This window comes from Watersipora subatra, chromosome 3 (genome assembly GCF_963576615.1).
Source record: "Watersipora subatra chromosome 3, tzWatSuba1.1, whole genome shotgun sequence".
Classification (NCBI taxonomy): domain Eukaryota; kingdom Metazoa; phylum Bryozoa; class Gymnolaemata; order Cheilostomatida; family Watersiporidae; genus Watersipora; species Watersipora subatra.
Genome location: NC_088710.1, coordinates 44,043,831 through 44,064,805, shown reverse-complemented (window position 1 = coordinate 44,064,805; position 20,975 = coordinate 44,043,831). Strand labels below are relative to the sequence as shown.

At 32.2% G+C, this 20,975-nt stretch overlaps 1 protein-coding gene across 2 annotated transcripts in view; it reads right to left on the bottom strand.

Moving 5' to 3' along the window:
* LOC137392261 (syntaxin-like) overlaps window positions 1-20,975 on the bottom strand; it is a 28,363-nt gene extending 7,388 nt beyond the window's left edge. For both annotated transcript variants that reach the window (XM_068078929.1, XM_068078928.1), the window contains exons 1-5: window positions 20,834-20,975; window positions 19,198-19,275; window positions 18,091-18,190; window positions 8,138-8,212; window positions 1,543-1,616 (exon numbers count right to left, since the gene is read on the bottom strand). In XM_068078929.1, coding sequence (XP_067935030.1) covers window positions 1,543-1,616; window positions 8,138-8,212; window positions 18,091-18,190; window positions 19,198-19,275; window positions 20,834-20,866 — 360 coding nt within the window. In that variant the 5' untranslated portion in view covers window positions 20,867-20,975. The remainder of the gene's footprint in view (window positions 1-1,542; window positions 1,617-8,137; window positions 8,213-18,090; window positions 18,191-19,197; window positions 19,276-20,833) is intronic.

The window sequence follows — 20,975 nt, the reverse complement described above, 5'->3', positions numbered from 1 at the left end:
TCTTTCATAGAATTCTTTTAGAATATACTCAAGCAGTTAGAACACTGCTGTAATCACTACTATTCAATGTTCATCAAGTACGACCAACATTTTGTTATAAAAAGGCATTTGCAAGAAATGAGGGATATATTTTTAGAACATAAGCTGCAATTAATATTTGAAATATAGCTTGGGAGAATCACAATGTGACACGCATGTGACCTTAGAGAGACCTGAGGAAAAATGAAAATCCTTTTTGAAAATGCATATAACTTAGTTTTTTTTTAAATATTGAGATAATATAATTACATAAAAACATTAGCTAGAATTAAACTTTCAAACCTGAACAGATAATTTTGAAAAAATTATTAAGAGTACTAAGAAAGAGCACAAGCTTGACAGAAATACTGATCTAGAGATAATTCATTAAAACCTCCTTTTACTATGAAAACTTTCACACTAACTTACTGAGCTCAAATTTATCATTTCCTAGACAGACAGACTCTCCTCTATTAAATATCTAAACAAACGTTGATGATGATCTGATGATGACTTCGCTGCCTTCAGGCACTAAGTAACCACTTTTTTATATTTGTATATCAAAGTAGGTTTTGGAAAAAGACTATCTATTTAACTGAGACTTAGATCAGAAAAAAACTGCAAAGAAAAACTCATCTTAACATGGGCTAATACCAGCAGCTTTATCACAATGAAAATATTAATGATTTAACTAAAGTATAAAATTTCAAAAAATAGAATTGGTAGCCGTGGCAACTCTTTCTTGGAGATAAAATTTATTTCTTTATATTCTCAAAACGCTTTTTTTCAAACAATTACCCGAGCAATACTGATCCTGCCTAATATACATGCAGTTGAATACTGTCCATATCGTATGCATAGATCACAGGCTGTGAATTACATTTAACCTTCTCTTTAGTAAAATCAGATTGTCAAGTCTACAGTAGTATAGATATTTCAATTGTAATTTTCATATATATACTTTATTTTTATATATTTTTCTATCTCAATGTTTAAACGTCATTTAAACATTACTGAAACATGTTGAAGATCAAGTTAAAGATTATTCGTATAGACTATGAACCTTCTTTACATTGTTCTACCATGAGACAGACAGTAAAGAAAAGTATAAAATAAATCGTATTGAAAGAATTTTTTTTCTTTACATCACACTGTTTTATAGTGTGGTTTGGCAAGGTGTAAGAGTCTGATATAAAGTGTAGTGGGCTTTCTGGGAAGTAGGAGTGCAATTGATGCTCAGGCAGATTGGAGTGGATAACAAAAGACATATTAGTCTGATAATATAGTACATTAGAACTCGGCATAAACCCAGTACTATAGTTATGAAGGAAAACAGACACAAGTTTTGGAGCTATAAAACATTGAAGAACGTTATAGTCAGCGAGTGGCTTTTCTTGCATTATTCTAAAATAAGCTTAAAACTTGAAAAAGCAATTTGAAATCTCCCCAACTATCTGTTAGATACACGTGAAAAGAGAACGGAATGCTAACAGAATGGAGCCATATAAGCAACTCCTAACTTACCTGTGTCTTTCTAATGCGTAAATCAGCAGATATCTGGGCTGTACTCTCCTCCTGTTCGATATCTTGCTCTATCACTGAAGGAACACATAAAACTTGATAACTTATAAAGTGTATGTAGTTTATAAAGAGTATATAGTTTATAAAGAGTATATAGTTTATAAAGAGTATATAGTTTATAAAGTGTATATAGTTTATAAAGTGTATATAGTTTATAAAGAGTATATAGTTTACAAAGAGTATATAGTTTATAAAGTGTATATAGTTTATAAAGAGTATATAGTTTATAAAGCGTATATAGTTTATAAAGAGTATATAGTTTATAAAGAGTATATAGTTTATAAAGAGTATATAGTTTATAAAGTGTATATAGTTTATAAAGAGTATATAGTTTATAAAGTGTATACAGATTATAAAGTGTATATAGTTTATAAAGTGTATATATAGTTTATAAAGAGTATATAGTTTATAAAGAGTATATAGTTTATAAAGAGTATACAGATTATAAAGAGTATATAGTTTACAAAGAGTATATAGTTTACAAAGAGTATATAGTTTATAAAGAGTATATAGTTTATAAAGAGTATACAGATTATAAAGTGTGTATATAGTTTATAAAGTGTATATAGTTTATAGAGAGTATATAGTTTACAAAGAGTATATAGTTTACAAAGAGTATATAGTTTACAAAGAGTATATAGTTTATAAAGCGTATACAGATTATAAAGAGTATATAGTTTATAAAGAGTATATAGTTTATAAAATGTATATAGTTTATAAAGAGTATACAGATTATAAAGAGTATATAGTTTATAAAGAGTATATAGTTTATAAAGTGTATATAGTTTACAAAGAGTATATAGTTTATAAAGAGTATATAGTTTACAAAGAGTATATAGTTTACAAAGAGTATATAGTTTACAAAGAGTATATAGTTTATAAAGCGTATACAGATTATAAAGAGTATATAGTTTATAAAGAGTATATAGTTTATAAAATGTATATAGTTTATAAAGAGTATACAGATTATAAAGAGTATATAGTTTATAAAGAGTATATAGTTTATAAAGTGTATATAGTTTATAAAGAGTATATAGTTTACAAAGAGTATATAGTTTATAAAGCGTATACAGATTATAAAGAGTATATAGTTTATAAAGAGTATATAGTTTATAAAATGTATATAGTTTATAAAGAGTATACAGATTATAAAGAGTATATAGTTTATAAAGAGTATACAGATTATAAAGAGTATATAGTTTATAAAGAGTATATAGTTTATAAAATGTATATAGTTTATAAAGAGTATACAGATTATAAAGTGTATATAGTTTATAAAGAGTATATAGTTTATAAAGTGTATATAGTTTACAAAGAGTATATAGTTTATAAAGAGTATATAGTTTATAAAGAGTATACAGATTATAAAGAGTATATAGTTTATAAAGAGTATATAGTTTATAAAGTGTATATAGTTTACAAAGAGTATATAGTTTACAAAGAGTATATAGTTTACAAAGAGTATATAGTTTATAAAGCGTATACAGATTATAAAGAGTATATAGTTTATAAAGAATATATAGATTATAAAGAGTATATAGTTTATAAAGAGTATACAGATTATAAAGTGTATATAGTTTATAGAGAGTATATAGTTTATAAAGAGTATATAGTTTATAAAGAGTATACAGTTTATAAAGTGTATATAGTTTATAAAGAGTATATAGTTTATAAAGTGTATATAGTTTATAAAGTGTATATAGTTTATAAAGTGTATATAGTTTATAAAGTGTATATAGTTTATAAAGAGTATATAGTTTATAAAGAGTATATAGTTTATAAAGAGTATATAGTTTATAAAGAATATATAGATTATATAAAGAGTATATAGTTTATAAAGGGTATACAGATTATAAAGAGTATATAGTTTATAAAAAGTATATAGTTTATAAAGAGTATATAGTTTATAAAAAGTATATAGTTTATAAAGAGTATACAGATTATAAAGAGTATATAGTTTATAAAGTGTATATAGTTTATAAAGAGTATATAGTTTATAAAGTGTATATAGTTTATAAAGAGTATATAGTTTATAAAGAGTATATAGTTTATAAAGAGTATATAGTTTATAAAGAGTATATAGTTTATAAAGTGTATATAGTTTATAAAGAGTACATAGTTTATAAAGTGTATATAGTTTATAAAGCGTATACAGATTATAAAGTGTGTATAGTTTATAAAGAGTATACAGATTATAAAGAGTATATAGTTTATAAAGTGTATATAGTTTATAAAGAGTATACAGATTATAAAGAGTATATAGTTTATAAAGAATATATAGATTATAAAGAGTATATAGTTTATAAAGAGTATACAGATTATAAAGTGTATATAGTTTATAGAGAGTATATAGTTTATAAAGAGTATATAGTTTATAAAGAGTATACAGTTTATAAAGTGTATATAGTTTATAAAGAGTATATAGTTTATAAAGAGTATATAGTTTATAAAGAATATATAGATTATATAAAGAGTATATAGTTTATAAAGGGTATACAGATTATAAAGAGTATATAGTTTATAAAAAGTATATAGTTTATAAAGAGTATATAGTTTATAAAAAGTATATAGTTTATAAAGAGTATACAGATTATAAAGAGTATATAGTTTATAAAGTGTATATAGTTTATAAAGAGTATATAGTTTATAAAGTGTATATAGTTTATAAAGAGTATATAGTTTATAAAGAGTATATAGTTTATAAAGAGTATATAGTTTATAAAGAGTATATAGTTTATAAAGTGTATATAGTTTATAAAGAGTACATAGTTTATAAAGTGTATATAGTTTATAAAGCGTATACAGATTATAAAGTGTGTATAGTTTATAAAGAGTATACAGATTATAAAGAGTATATAGTTTATAAAGTGTATATAGTTTATAAAGAGTATACAGATTATAAAGAGTATATAGTTTATCCCACGACCACACGAGCGGAGCGGAAGTGTGGGAGTTTTATGATAAATGCATGCGCACACAACTTACGAAAATTATTAATCAAAAATGAGACGAACCCTCGTCAAGAAATTTCATCAAAAAATTTAAGCATCGGAATTTAAAGTCGTTAAAGTATAATAACGATACAAAACACATTTAAAACTATTTAAATATGTTACCAAGTCTTTGTAAACCTATGATAATATCTTAAAACTTACCCATCCGATCGGATTATACACAAATAGACAGATTAATTTCAACGAAAATCGCCACAAAACGCTTGAAAAGCTTGGTTTAATAAAAGTTAAGACCGGAAATTAAAACGCCGAGGGACAGATAATAGAACGATGAAGTATGGAGATGTCTTGCGCATTTCACGAAAAAATAACATGCACTTTTCACCAGTCTATAGCATTGTCGAATTGCCGAAGGTTTTGGCCATTAACATAGGAGTACAGAAATCGTTTCATTTTTGCTGATTTCAATTTTTTCATTTTCATTTGCCAACACATTTAAATACTTTCCCATTCTAACTGATGTCCAACGCAGTATAAGTAAAGGCAAGCAAATGACGATGATATTTTTTAACGTTTCTTATTACAATAATTAACTATAAGTTTGGACGACTACAGAACAATGACTACGTAGTACAGACTTTCTAAAAATCTAACGCAGTGTAAGTAAAGGCATGACGATGATATTTTTTCTAACGGTTCTAATGAGATTATTGCAATAATTAATTATAAGTTTGGATGACTACAGGACAATGACTACGTAGTACAGATTTTCTAAAAATCTATATAAATATCACAACTTCGTGATATTGTTATCTATGCCGTTTTGAAATGTAAACAAAATTGTGCATTGGTTTTTTATTATTACTATATAAATAATATTGGTTATTCTAATAATATCAATGCATTTTACTTCTAATATTGGCCAATATTGCATTTCTTTTTTTGCAGGAGGAGAGATATAAACATATAATCTTTTCCTTTCATTATTACTATTTGTTGTATATAATAACACCCAGTACATTACAGCTACCATTGCAGTTATCCTATTTGACTGCTAATATTGCATTTCTCAACCATCAGTACCCTTTCTTTTTTCCAATATCACTTTGGTCGTGGGCTGTATGACAGTGGAATTTCTAGAATTCTAGAATTTCTGTTAAAGATCGCTTATCAAAACCATTCTACATTCAACGCAACCAACTTTCAAACTGTGTATAGTACACAGTAGCTTGCCATTTTACTTCTAATTTTGCATTTCAGAGTTATAATAAACATATTTCTTTATTGTTGTTGAATTACATACATTACAGTAAATTAGGCCTACAGCTTTATAACACTTTAATAACAGCTTTTATTTTGCTGCAGTTTGCAGAAATCTTCGAGACGCATGAACGCTCATAGGTTTTCTATTATTGCTGTATTACTATATTAACAATATTGGTTATTTTAATATCAGTGCATTTTACTTATAATATTGGCCAACATTGCATTTCTCCTATTGCAAGGGAGAGATATAAACGTGTAATATTTTCCTTTCATTGTTGTTGTTTGTCATGACCAAACACTTTTTAAATAAATTTTCTAAAAACCTATATAAATACCACTTCTCGATATTGCTACCTATTACGTTTTGAAATGTAATCAAAATTGTGTATTGTTTTTCTATTATTACTATATTAATAAAATTGATTATTCTAAGAATATCAGTGCATTTTACTTCTAATATTGGCCAATATTGCATTTCTCCTATTGCAGGGGGAAAATATAAACATCTTTTCCATTCATTATTGCTTATTGTTGTATATAATAACACCCACACCCAGTACATTACAGCTACCATTGCAGTTATCCTATTGCACTGCAGAGCCATTTGATTGCTAATATTGCATTTCTCAACCATCAGTACCCTTTATTTTTTTGCCAGTATCTCTGGCCATCTCTTTGGTCGTGGGCTGTATGACAGTGGAATTTCTAGTAAAGAGTATATAGTTTATAAAGAGTATACAGATTATAAAGAGTATATAGTTTATAAAGAGTATATAGTTTATAAAGAGTATATAGTTTATAAAGAGTATACAGATTATAAAGAGTATATAGTTTATAAAGAGTATATAGTTTACAAAGAGTATACAGATTATAAAGAGTATATAGTTTATAAAGAGTATATAGTTTATAAAGAGTATACAGATTATAAAGAGTATATAGTTTATAAAGAGTATATAGTTTACAAAGAGTATATAGTTTATAAAGAGTATATAGTTTACAAAGAGTATATAGTTTATAAAGAGTATATAGTTTACAAAGAGTATATAGTTTATAAAGTGTATATAGTTTATAAAGTGTATATAGTTTATAAAGTGTATACAGTTTATAAAGAGTATATAGTTTATAAAGAATATATAGATTATAAAGAGTATATAGTTTATAAAGAGTATACAGATTATAAAGTGTATATAGTTTATAAAGTGTATATAGTTTATAAAGCGTATACAGATTATAAAGAGTATATAGTTTATAAAGAGTATATAGTTTATAAAATGTATATAGTTTATAAAGAGTATATAGTTTATAAAGAGTATATAGTTTATAAAAAGTATATAGTTTATAAAGAGTATACAGATTATAAAGAGTATATAGTTTATAAAGTGTATATAGTTTATAAAGAGTATATAGTTTATAAAGTGTATATAGTTTATAAAGAGTATACAGATTATAAAGAGTATATAGTTTATAAAGTGTATATAGTTTATAAAGTGTATATAGTTTATAAAGTGTATATAGTTTATAAAGTGTATATAGTTTATAAAGTGTATATAGTTTATAAAGTGTATATAGTTTATAAAGTGTATATAGTTTATAAAGTGTATATAGTTTATAAAGAGTATATAGTTTATAAAGTGTATATATAGTTTATAATGGCAAGTATATTAATTAAAACAGGCTTGTAAGCAGGACTGGAAATAAATGCTGTATGGATAATGCTGTGGGTTTTTAACGTTACGAAATGTTCCATTTATATTTCGCAACAACAAAGAGGCTTCACCAAGTTTCTACCAAAAATCTTGCAATTCATCAGTCGGGAATGTTATTTGATTTTATAATTAGCAGCTGGAACTGGTTCCAGTGTGACGATAAGCATCAGTGTATTCATAGCTGTAACAGCTATGTTCTCATAGAAAATGGTGCGAGACATACGCAAATAGACTGCTTAGTAGATTAGACAACACTTTGCAGTACACTAGTATCAGCAACCCAAGACAGAAGCCCTACTCTTCCACAAGGACAGAAAATAAATGAATGATCAGAGTGAGTTTTGACCGCTGGAAAATGCGCAGCCGAAGGGGAAAACCTTGAAACTGACCGATGCCGTTGTGGTCAATTTGCTAATGCAACACTATTGCCGCTTTCGGGGTTAAATTTACGGGACAATCCAATGTAAACCTCCGTTCAAATGCAAACTCTTTGGAAGATTGGGTTGGTCGCCACGCGAGCCCCTCTTATTTTTAATCAGTTTTGATAAACCCTTTACTAAATAATAAACAGCAACGAAATAAGATCTAGAGCAGCAGTTCTTGTAACTTTACCTTTCAGCTTTGCCCGCACTTTGTTGGCTGTCTTTTTTATTTCAGCCATAAGATCTTCAAGTTCTTGTTTGAGTTCTGAAATAGTAAGAACGCTTTTAGCGTGTTGACGAATATAGTGACGGATATCAAAAGCATCATTCCCATATCGTCCAATTGCGTCACATGACATTACCCGACAGTTGCTACATGTAGTTCAGTTACGCTAAAGGTCAAGGTAAAAATGAAGTGTATATTGCATTAGGGTCTAGACTCGCAACGTTTTGCCTTGGTCATGATAAAGAATGGCTGTCACGTTTTTAAAATCTGATGACCATTTTGTTTGGAACTTGAAGCGGAAACTTACAATTAGCCACTTTCCACGGACCCAATCCTGATACCAAGATCTACCAACCTACCAACATCAATCTTCTAAAGCAGCTCGGAATTTGTCAGTTGATTCATGAGAAAGATCGACCTGTTTTCATTCAATCTACGTCTCACTCTACCCGCTGATGAACTTAAAAGTAATAAACGTAGCAGCCATACCAGTAGGCCCCCTGCGTATTTCAGAATATTATAAAACTATATTTTGCTTTTATATTTTTTCTGTTTTCTAATGCTGAAAATGCTGGGTCTAAAAATACTGAAAATTGCTGGTCTGATGTGAATAAATTGTTGGCCTTATTTATTGCTTTGCGAAACTATGGATAGCATTTGGCAGTCAGGTAATCTTTCAAGGCCGATGTTTTTCATGAGTAATATTTTCTTCACAATATAGATTGTGCCTCAACAATTGTATCGTTCCAATTTCTACCGATCTCTGTTGGCGTAGATATTTACCATCATCCTATGTATTAACATTATGTGGATCATCGATGAAAAATATAGTTATAGCAATATTTTGTCACTGATGACTGTGTTTGGGTACTATGCCCATACAAGATTCACAAGCCAAACTTTTTAGCTATGGCGATATCAACCCTTCCATATCAGACATTCCAGCAAGAAACCATGTCATCACACTTGATCAATACATAAAAATAAAATGAAAAGTTCAGACCAGAGAAAAGCGTAGATCAGGCAAACAGTGCAAGTGGCTTACTACAGATAGACGGGATACAATAACACTTAAGAATATGTTTAGACCGAAATTATGATGAACCAGCATACATCCCAAACGTTAAATATCTTGTTGAAAGATGAGAAACATAGAAACATGGATGCTGAACATTGACTCATTCTATTATTCTGCAAAAACTGGAGACTAGACGTGTGAAACATGAAAATTTCATCTACTGAGAAACAATTTACAGCCATTATAAACATCAATGCAGAGAATGTGAGTGATCAGCCAGACCAACGGTCCTCCCCTCTTGCTACAACATCTCTCAGCAGAGTGAAATGTCGAAAAGAGACGCACCTATGCTAATTAGTTTTCAAAGGCATGTAGGAAACGCTAGCTCAATGGCACCCACTGGGATGTCAACACCTTTCTAACAAACACATTTTACTTCTATTACAGTCGTGATTGTTAAGTTTATTGTAAAAATATTTTCAGAAAAATTATCGATTTAGTTTGAATGCTAGAATCGCCTAGCCTTTCTTTCCATACAGAAAATATGGAGACGCTAGCAAACACTACAAGCATTACAACACCTACATATATATTGCAACAGACTTCTGCAAATCATTCCATTGTAAACAACCGGACTGTTGCATGTCCCGAATAAAGTATGAATGTCTGAAAACGATGATGATGCAACCTTTTGGCTATTATAAATGCTTGTAATTCGCAATAGCCTGGACATGGAATACACAAACAAAATCAAGTGTTGTATAAATACAGTGTACGAGATCCCCTCAACTGTATATCAGCAGTGACGTTTCGGTATAAACCTTATTTGAAGGCTACGTATACTGAGGCTCTGACAAATAGAGTGGTGCACAGAGCAGATGTGCAGATAGCTATAATTTCTGACCACACCTTTGTTGAGCGATGGCAGTTTTCTACATGTTTTTGGACATTAAACCCAAACATTTTTTGGAGTTTCATATGTTTAAGGTCTTTATAAACTAAGCAATGTATTGAGTGCCTACAGCTAACATCTTTTGAGCTGTAACTTTAGCATTAAGTTGACCAGTACCAGATTACTATGGTTTTAGGACTATGGTTTTCAGGGCTACACGTTTTATTTATTAGGGCCGTTGTATAAAACATTTCAGCTAGTGCGCAAATAGACTACCTAAGTTTTAAAAAGAAAGCTATATACCCAGGACTAATTCATTGGCTGTCCAAAAGTATGAAAATTCACTTCACAAATCGCATTTCTAAACGGATAAAAAGCGAACCGAGTTGCTTAGTTTTACCTAGGAGATTTGACTACAAGTTATTTCTCCATGTTGACTTGTTTACAGCATAGTGCAAACATCTAGCCACTGAAAAATTTGGTTGTAATTTGTTATGTTGGACTATATGATGCAGTTTAAACTAATGCTATCCATAAAACAAAAACTACCCCGTAGAGGGATGTTCGGATTGCGTGGGTGTGGCCAAGGAGGGGACATACTGCAATATCTTAAATATATTTATCGCAAAAAGGGGTTACCATAAGCAAAAACTTAGAACTATCTTCTACATGCCACTTTCAGTGATCTACGACTGAAACATTAATTATTACTCTATCAATGGCACACAAGCCAAACTGATAAAACATTTTCAGCAGACGCTAAATGAGTTTGTTAAATGGCAGTGTTACGTTATCATAGCCTAAAAACATTGATTTATTTATTAAGATATCAGACCACACCCTTAAACGATGCACGTCACGCTTGCGGTTATCCATTGTCCCCAAACCCTACAGAGATACGGTTATTGTGTATTATCGCCGTATGTCACGGCAAAACCTACAATAATTCGAGAAAAAGTGGGAGATATACGGGATCGGTATCTAAATGCCTCATCTGTACCCGATACCCTACGGAAGTCTACAACACTAAACAAAAGCGAGAGTGTTAAAGAAAGACAATGGTGATGAAAAAAATCTATGGCGCTGAACAAAGGCTATGGGTCTGAACAATGGCTATGACACTGAACAAAGGCTATGACACAGCATGTAGAATGATAGCGTGACACAGAATGAGAGAGTGGCACAGAACGACAACTATGTAGCATGAAACACTCTCTGCATGATATGAGGCAATAAATGTGTTGTCTAGAGATATGATAATAAATTGAGTTGAGGACAAGCTAGTTGATGAGCCGACCTTCCCTGCTCTGAATGGAGAGGTAATAAATCACGCAAATAGTTATTGTCACTTTCAGGAATGGGAAAAAAGACCATTAAGACTCTGGAATTTAACCTCAAAATAGTATGCTATGCCGAGAGCAAATCATCGAAAATCTCACTGGCAATGTCAAGAAAAAAACATGCTTTAGTTTGTAGGTTTTTGCACAATTTCAGTATTGAACCCATTTTGACTGTTTGCACACTTTTCTAAGAAAAACATTCCCTGATAAATTATTCCTTTCACCTGTCCTGTTATAAAGGCCTTCAATGAAATAAATTGGCAACTTCAGCCAATAAGTAGCGACATAACACTTAATAACTTGAGGGCTATAGAACACGCCTACGTGATTTCAAAAGCTAAACCATTATTCTTTCAACATACTATGTAACGCAATATTTCAGTTCATTCAGCCTAAGCCCGTGGCAAAAATCTTATAAAAGATTCACCGTTACAATATTGGTCAGTTGAATCGTGACACTTCTGTGTTGATGAAGGCTCAAGCAACAACTTTAGCAACCATGCAAAAGCTTAGTGAAGGTCAAGAAAAGACCGCAAAGTTGAGAAAATATCCACTCCTATAGTTTTCGCTAAAACACACTATACCAAATGCGCTATACCAAACTATATAAGCTAGCGCTATATTAACTATAAACTATATGGCTAGAAGACTAAATTATTAAAGTAATTAGTAGCAAAAATACATTTTCATTGTCATTTTATTTTAGAGATCACTAAAATCCATTAATAAAAGTCTAAATTTTGCAAGGCGCAAACGAGATAATGACCGATAAACATATCAAGCGTACATTACTCCACTTACACTAGTTTAAACTACCCCTTCTTGTACATTTTTATATGAATTCCACATTTTCTTTTAATTTCTGGTAGCTCTTTTAATTTTGCTTACAAAGCTGCCTTGAGAGATCTTGAACGTTGTATACTGAAAATTATTTTTGCCTGTCGACAAATAATTCTTTAAAGTGAGCACTTTTTGTCGAAGAGGTCAAGGCAACCGATCATAAGTCAGTTTTTTGTGGAAAAAAAACTTCTGCGAGTTTATGTTTTGAAAACAGTCGAAATATATGAAAATGGCCCTAGGCATTCCACAAGACCTCTAGAAATCATAATACTGTTATCAAAACAGCGAGTACCAGCCTGTGCTGACTCATCAACAGTGATAAAGCTACTGATATCCCTAATTACTACACAAAATCCCTTGATTGCCTTCTCATAAAAACCATTAATAAAAGCAGTGTACTACACTATGTATATAATCGATGGACATCTATCAGTTAGTAGAGTCGTGACAGGAATAGATTGTGAATTGTTTTCACCACAATAATCGTAGAACCACAACAATATAGCCGAGAACAGACTGAAAATTTCTCACAAACATGAAATTTCACTCTGAATAAACAAACTTGGGTGGTGTATGTCAAATTAATTGTTTCAGGTAAACCTTGACATGTATCTTTGTCAAACGTTTCGTTGCTAGATTGTCAGCCCAGCTTCTGTTACCAAGCCCCCACAATTTGGCTCCAGTGCTTTAGGAGGCATAAATCTGGTTTATTAGATACCAAACCGATTGTTGCTTCAAACAACCGACATAAGAATCAGAACATAATTTTCCTAGTTATTAAAAAGATACGTAAAATGATTATGTATCATAAAAATCATACTTTACATAAAAACCGTCAACATTGCACGCTTAACAAAATTCTGACAACTAAATTCTTTCAAAAACTTATTGATTGAAGGGCTAACATGGCACTAAACATAAAATAACAAGCGATATGGGTAGTTAACATCTGGCATTCTGTTGTCGGATAAGTCAAGCTCTATGTATTATGTATCCTTGACCCTAAAACTGACCACTGATGATGATTTGACTGTACACAGACCCACACTTATATATTAAGATTTGTCCTAATATAGATAGCTTCAGTGATGTAACATCTATACATAGAGAGCCAGTGATGAAACTTTTCAACAGCAATAACAACGATTTGTAACTAAGCTGTAGGTTTCAGTGTTTGCATGGCTTTGATGGCAGTTATGGTTGCCATAGCATCAAAACATCTGCGAGACATGTTGTTTTTCAGGACAACTGTTACATGATGTTTATAATGTGGAATTAATTTGAAACATTTAAAGGAAATGAAACAACATTATAGTGGCCTAATTTAATCCTCTTGCTGCTATTAGATTTGACCTTTTGGCATTGTCAAGAAATAAATAATGCTCATTGGTGAATGAAGCATTCTTCCTTTGTCAGCTTATCACTGAAGTTCAATAGTGCACTGACAATTGACTTGAAAAACAAATCTCAAAACAGCAACAAAGTGTTTGTTACCACTAATAACCACAACAAAACTTTCTGGACACCTGTTTATACTGTCATTGGATATAATAACAGTAATTTTGATAGAAAATGCATACATAAGCTCTACTTTCAATGATTTACTTACACATATTGGTGTATCATTCTGCAAATATTGGCAAAACTCACTAAACCCAATAAGACGAGGTTGATCTGCTCCTTCAGAAAATAATTGAACTGAAAACAAACAATGGACACATGACGATGAGGTGTTTTACTTTTCCTCTCTTTAAAAATGGATAAACATACTATTTTCCAACTTAAAACTCATAATGAAGGTCAAGGACATCCAAAAAATGCTGAAACTTATCCGACAAATTTTTGAATATTTTTACATAGAAAACTAAATTTGTATATTTGATGGAGACACCGCATGGTTGCCTCACCAATGTGTAAACTCTATCGCTGTATGTTGCTTATGCAAAAATGTGGCAACACTTCCCTTGCTCTTAACTCCTCACTGAAATTGATTGAGCAGCAAAATGCAGGCCCAAATGGTCAATTAAATCAAAAGTTGAAATGCAAAAGATACTCTCCCTGACATTTCTACCCAAGACCACTGTGAGTTTATTATAGCATGGCGGACTTCACTAAGGAATAATCAAACTGAAAAACTAGTACATCACTAATATTCCACACATTGTAGATAACACTTGAAGAATGTGATTGATTGGTGCACCCCCGGATTGTCCGTGAGCCAAGGGACACGAATTGACATTCTTCCTAACCAAGTGACTCAAGGCTATAATAGACTGCTATTCTAAACTACTCGACTAGCTTGTGTTTGTCTAATGAGCCGTAAACTCATTGTTATGCATTTGAGCTCAGGATGAATTATATCTACAGCACCTGCATTATAATTCGTTGGTGGCCAAGGACTTTCGGAATATCTCAAAAAACAGACTGAAATAAAACAGCCTCACTAATAAGCATCAGGTTGACCCTGAAACTAACAGAAATACTGAAAAAGTTAAAATATACAAGTGGTTTGTATGATACCTCAATTCTGTCTAGTTTATTTGAATGTAGGTAGGTAACTTTCATGGTAGCCGTACATTGAAGATGAGGTTTTTTGTCGCGTAGCATTTAAAGCTAACATAACAGCATTGCTAAATCATTTAGTTTTAGTTGCTGTTTAACATAGAAATATCTGAAAAGGAAAACGTGACCCCCCTACCTCCTTCCGAATGTAAATCAATGAGTAGACAATTCCCGACAAACAACTCACACAACTACAGTACCTAACAATACAATCAGTTAAAACTTAGCACGACTAAACACAAAACGTCAATCTTGGTTTCTTTTATTCCAGCTGATATTAAACAAAACTGGACACCTCCGCCGTGAAATTTTCATGAGAAGTTCTACAAACTAGTGATGCCCATGGTGAAGACGCAATGTCATGATGTACCTGAGACACAGTGGTAATTAATTAAACTTATGATGTTGAACACAATGCCATAGCTCGACTGACCAACATACTCAGGGTGCATTTGTTATAATGGTGCGCATGATTTCCGTCAATGAACATGGAACAGATGGCTGCTTTTATCAAGCCATGTATTCTCCTCTAGATTCTAATCTCTCCTTATTACACCAAGGAATGATTAGGTAGAGGACTAATTCGGGAACTTAAAGATGTAAACAGCGTACCAATACAAGCCTAACTGAATTGAATAACAACAGCATAGATTAGCATAATGACTATAGCAAGCACTGTCCAATGCATTCAGCTATAGTCATGACATATTATGTATTGACAGGTAACTTTTGTTTTCCTTTTGCTGTAAAAAAATTCCGGCGGCCTACAACCCTTGTTTAAAAAAAACTTCAAAACACTGATGTACCATGTTTTCCATCTTAAAATGAATTTACAAAAAGCAAGATAGCTGCTTGCAGTGCTGGCTTGCATTAACCAAAATGATTCTGAAAATTCACACTATTAAACGTACTTTTTATGTATTTGGAACAAATTCAAACTAGAATAGCTATCATAGAATGATTGTGTGCAGATAACTGAAACGCGTAGCATTTCTTTTCGGTTATATCGAGTTACTAGGTGAATGCCCAGCGTTGCCCAGGTAATAACAAAATTACCAGATGAATTGGAGTAACGTAAGCTAGTAAATTAAGCTAGTTTGAATCATTATGATAATAAGAGCCTTGTGTTTGAAACCAGTTTAATAATCATTACACATAATGATCTCTCACTCAATCATGATTTTCAAGAGCTAGTAATAACCAATGGTATTTTCCACAGCGCTTTAAGCATGCATATTTTAACTGATGTAATGAGTATGACCACAATTAACCCATTTTACAGTAATGTTGCCACTTGGCCTAGTGGTTTAGTACGCCTGTGTTGCAGAACTGGAGGTTCCGAGTCAAAAACCAGTGCGAAGCACATTTTACATTCCTAAAACTTAATCGGCATACCTGGACACACGAACGACAGACAAACACATATATCTATATATATATATATAAAATAGATAATAAAAGAGCAGTGTAAATTTGATAAAAACTGTATTACTCAAAGTTTCATGCACAGGCAATCGTCAGATACAAAAGAATGAAAACATAGTATGTAAAGTTTTCTTACCTATAAAATAGATAATAAAAGAGCAGTGTAAAATTTGCTATAATGTTGCGACGTCGCAACATTACTCGGTTTAATCCTCCTTACAGTAATAATCTCACCACCAACCTCGGCAAACAATTCTTCAAAATTTTAGACAGAGAATTCCACCAACAATCTGCTCTAAATAAGACTTTTAACCGTAACACCATCAAATTGAGCTATAGCTGTATGCCGAACGTGGAGTCTATCATCAACAGCCAAAACAGCAAATTATTAAATCCGCCACCAACACCTAGCCAAGATGTACCTACTAAGAAATGCAATTGTTGAAATAAAACACAATGTCCACTGAAGGGAGAATGCATGGCTAACAATATCTTTTATCAGGCCACTGTTTGAACAATAAACTCTACAGAAACCTACATTGGTCTAACATCAACCGAGTTTAAAACAAGGTTCGGAAACCACACCGCATCTCTCGACCACCGCGAAAGAAGTTTGGCGACCGAACTCAGCAAGTATGTCTGAATTTGAAAGACCAGGATATCGACTACAAACATATGTGTAATCTTTGTATTGTTGAAAAATACTATATTTTATGTAAACCTAAATGGGCGAGCTTAAACAACAAACGAGGTCTCGTTTCCTCATTCCGCCATTTAGGTAATTTTATGCTTTCCAAATTCAAACCATCCTAAAGTTTTAATGTTTTAATCTATTAGCTTTTATTTGATTGTACTGTATTCCTTTATAAGATCCGCAAGACACAAATTACCATTAGTGCCTGATGAGTGCTAAATATTTTAACGTCTTTTTAGCATGAAACTCTAAGTTACACAGTTTTTATTAAATTTTACACTGCTCTTTTATTATCTATTTTATACGTTATGAATAGACTTAAATTCCTTAGCAACGAGTACTTAGAAAAATTAGCTTCGGTAACAAAACACCGACAAACTATTGGCAGTGTGACTGGTCGTCCTGACCGATATTAGACCGTCTTAAAGTATGTTTTAAACAACTCCTCGATAAAAAGAACAGGAAAACGATCATATGATCTAAATTGCAGTGTTTGAGCAAGTCAAGTTGAGAGATGGCTGCTTGGAAAGAGCAATTACAATCCATAGTCGTTGGTGACACCCGTTATCAGCACGCAAACATGCTCAAAGAGTGAAAGTTGAACTATAATTGTCTGTCTTGTTACAGTCAGTTACATCTCCATTAGACATTCACTATGTTTCCACACCGCGGATAATATGCAAGTTCCCATCATCCGCAAGATAGAAATGACAGAAAACTTACAATCCAAGCGAGTTTGGCTACTCGCAACTTTTTATCAAATGTTTCATACTTGCAAAAGATGGAACTGGCACTTGTGAATGACATAGGCCTACAAGAAAATGCCGTGCAAGCGATTCCATTTTAAACATTTTCCAAACATCAGTAGTTCCTATCGCTAAAGCATGCTGCTAAGCGAATCCGGAGTAGGCCGCTATGAACTCTGTAGTGGAATGCCTATCTTTTTTAACAAAGCACACCAGCTATTCTGCAACACGCGAATGTCCGCTGAAACACTCATCATACGGTAGCTTAACGTGAGCACAATTCCAAATCCGCATCACCCGCACGATAGACACAGGGATTGAAAAGCTGGCAGTAACTAGCTCAGTTAGCAATCTCCTAACTACTATGGCCAAAAAAGCTAATAATTTAAACATTACATACTATCATCTGTGTTGGGGTCAGCTAAAATCTCCCCATGCTTCAACTTGACCTTTTTAACATCCTCAGCTATTGTATCAATCATCTGTCGGATTTCATCCACCTGCACACAACAAATAGTGAATAGTACACTAGTACATCGCTTGGTCAACTAGTACATAAATACAGAGTAACCTTAAACCTTTCTCTCAATGGCACCCTACCATTTGAATAATCGCACTGTCAAGTGTCAAAGATAGTAGTCACATGACCCACTCAGGGGGAGGAGGGAAAGCGGGCCAGCTTGGGGAGTAAAACAGTTTAGAGTGAGCCAGCTTGGGGCGATACTCTGAGTGTGCCAAGTGAGAAAAAACTTTTCTGAAGCATTATGCGCAAGTGCCAATCTGGGTTAGTATCGCAGGAGTCCACTGTACCACATTTATTAAAACTAAACAATCTGATAATAGATAAAGTATATTCTCGATATAATTACCTAAGTGGTACCTACAATTAATACGCATTCACAGATTGCAGATAACACCTGATGATTGACTAGATTTTACTTTAATCATAAAATCAAAAACGCGCAAACATCTGACTTAAACCATTCTGCTCTGGTTGTTGGAAAACGCGCACTATGAAAATATATAAAATCTATGTTGACAGATTTTTTGACAGATGTTGACACTATTCTTTCAAGTGCAACAGCTTGCAACTGAGAAGGGTCACCAAAAGTCATGCTTCCAAAAAATCCTTTCGTTTTTTAGCAGTGATATAGATGTTTAGATAATATAACTAGCCAATAACCTGATCTGGCACAACCCCTAAAACCTCTACTAAACACTTAAGAATTGCGCAGGACCCAAGCGACACAAGCCGCACACATATGCTCATCAACAAAACATGTGATATAATCAATTGAAACTGTAGGTTTAAGAATTGATTTCGCTACTAGCTTTGAACTACTACATCCAATATAAAATCGATTGCGTTACGGTCTGCCAGTAACTCATATCTTCGCTACACCCATTTCTAGTCGGAATGCAAGAACGCTGGTTAATATGCATGGTTTCTTACCAGAAAACACAGAAATAACTCAATGGTGAACATACCTCAACAAAGGGCACCTACCTGTTCAAAAAACTTTTCCATAAACCCAGCCTCCATGTCGACAGCAGCATCGTTTTCCCCCTCGTCATCGCTGCCAGACTATAACAAATAAATAAGCTATATATTTCATTCATCATAGCCTAAAGGTAACCGGAGTGTCAAAAGCAAACGACACATTCAAACACAACACCCGTTTAAACATGCTGATAGCAGAGGACTTACAACGAAATGTTATAAGTTACTTGCTACAACATAAATTGTTTGTGAATAGCGTATTTTTCATTAGCTCTAATGACAACGTACGCATGTTGCTTTTTGTGTGTATGTGAATGACTATTGTACCAAATAGACATTTTAGACATGCATGCTTGCTTATATCATCTATCTTTGGTTAGGGGAAACTAATCAAGCTATTAGCCCTGATCCTACTTGGGTCTTTTGTATCCCATCTCGTGCCGTCAAGCGTCTAGACAATTAATGGTACAAAATGAAAACAAATTAGTTTTCACAAAGTATGCGCTTTCCCACAATGATAGTGTCATTTGTTTTAGCAGCCCAAGAAAAAATTTTGATGTAAAAACTGATGCAACATTAAACATACTTGTGGTTCACCTGCAAGGCCTAACAAGGTTGTGTGAAATTAATAAACAAAATCAATATCCTATAAGAAATATTGTTACAGGAAGAGATGAAGAGAAACGACTAAGGCATATAGCAGCAATATGAGACAAACTCGATTAAAATAGCGTCTGCCTAGCGATATGTTAGCATACGTAGTTTAAATAACCTTGAGACACAATTTGTTAACTGAATAAGCCTTGATTAACATCAGGTAAAACAAAGATTCCATGAACACGAAACATTCCCTTAAAACTTTGCAGCGTCGTTAATGACAAGATATGCTGTACTTTTATAAAATCAACCATGGGAAGTTAATAAATTTATACCGAATCTATAGGGCATAAAACGAAATCACGAGCCTATGCGTTAGAAATTGACGAAATGGTAAGACTGCATCTAAATTTTATCGAAACGTTGTGAATGGTTTGTTCAAAAAATTTATAACAACACTAGTTAAGAGATTATACAAACAAACAGCAATTATTGTTACAAATGGTACAACGTTTCACTTTAAAAACACAACAGTATGTCATGGTTGAATAACTCACCATAGAACGCATGCAAGCAAGGTTAAGTTTACATACTTGTTTTATCAGATTCAAAACAAACTAGGTTATTTCATCAGAATAGGTACTGTACTACGTCAAAAATCATGCTACATTTTGCGAAACATAAACGCCATCCGCTCAAAACTATTTGAAATTTCTCAAACTAAAAATATCAATGAAACTACTGATCACAGTTTGTACAAGGAACTCATAGCTCATACGTTAATGTTAAAAATGTATCGATATGGTTATTATGTCATATTCAAATTTAAACAAAAAATCACAAAACAAACCATTCATATCTCTGCAACAACCTATTGATTATTGCTACTAAATCAAATAAAAAATTACAGTTCAAGTAAAACTATCACGTAAAGCGTAACAACATAATAGTCTACCACTATTAGTATGCAAACAGTAAGAAGCAAAACTAATCACGATCTATAGGCTAAAGTGATCGAAACAAGGTAATAATAATCATGACTTACCGCTCTTAACGCAGCCAACCGGTCTCGTGTCATATCCAACTAATAAAATCCAAATGAAAATAATAACACGAACGTAAAATATGTTATGGGTCAATGAATATCGTTGACTGATTGTGCAGACATTTCTCTCAGTAGAAATCAA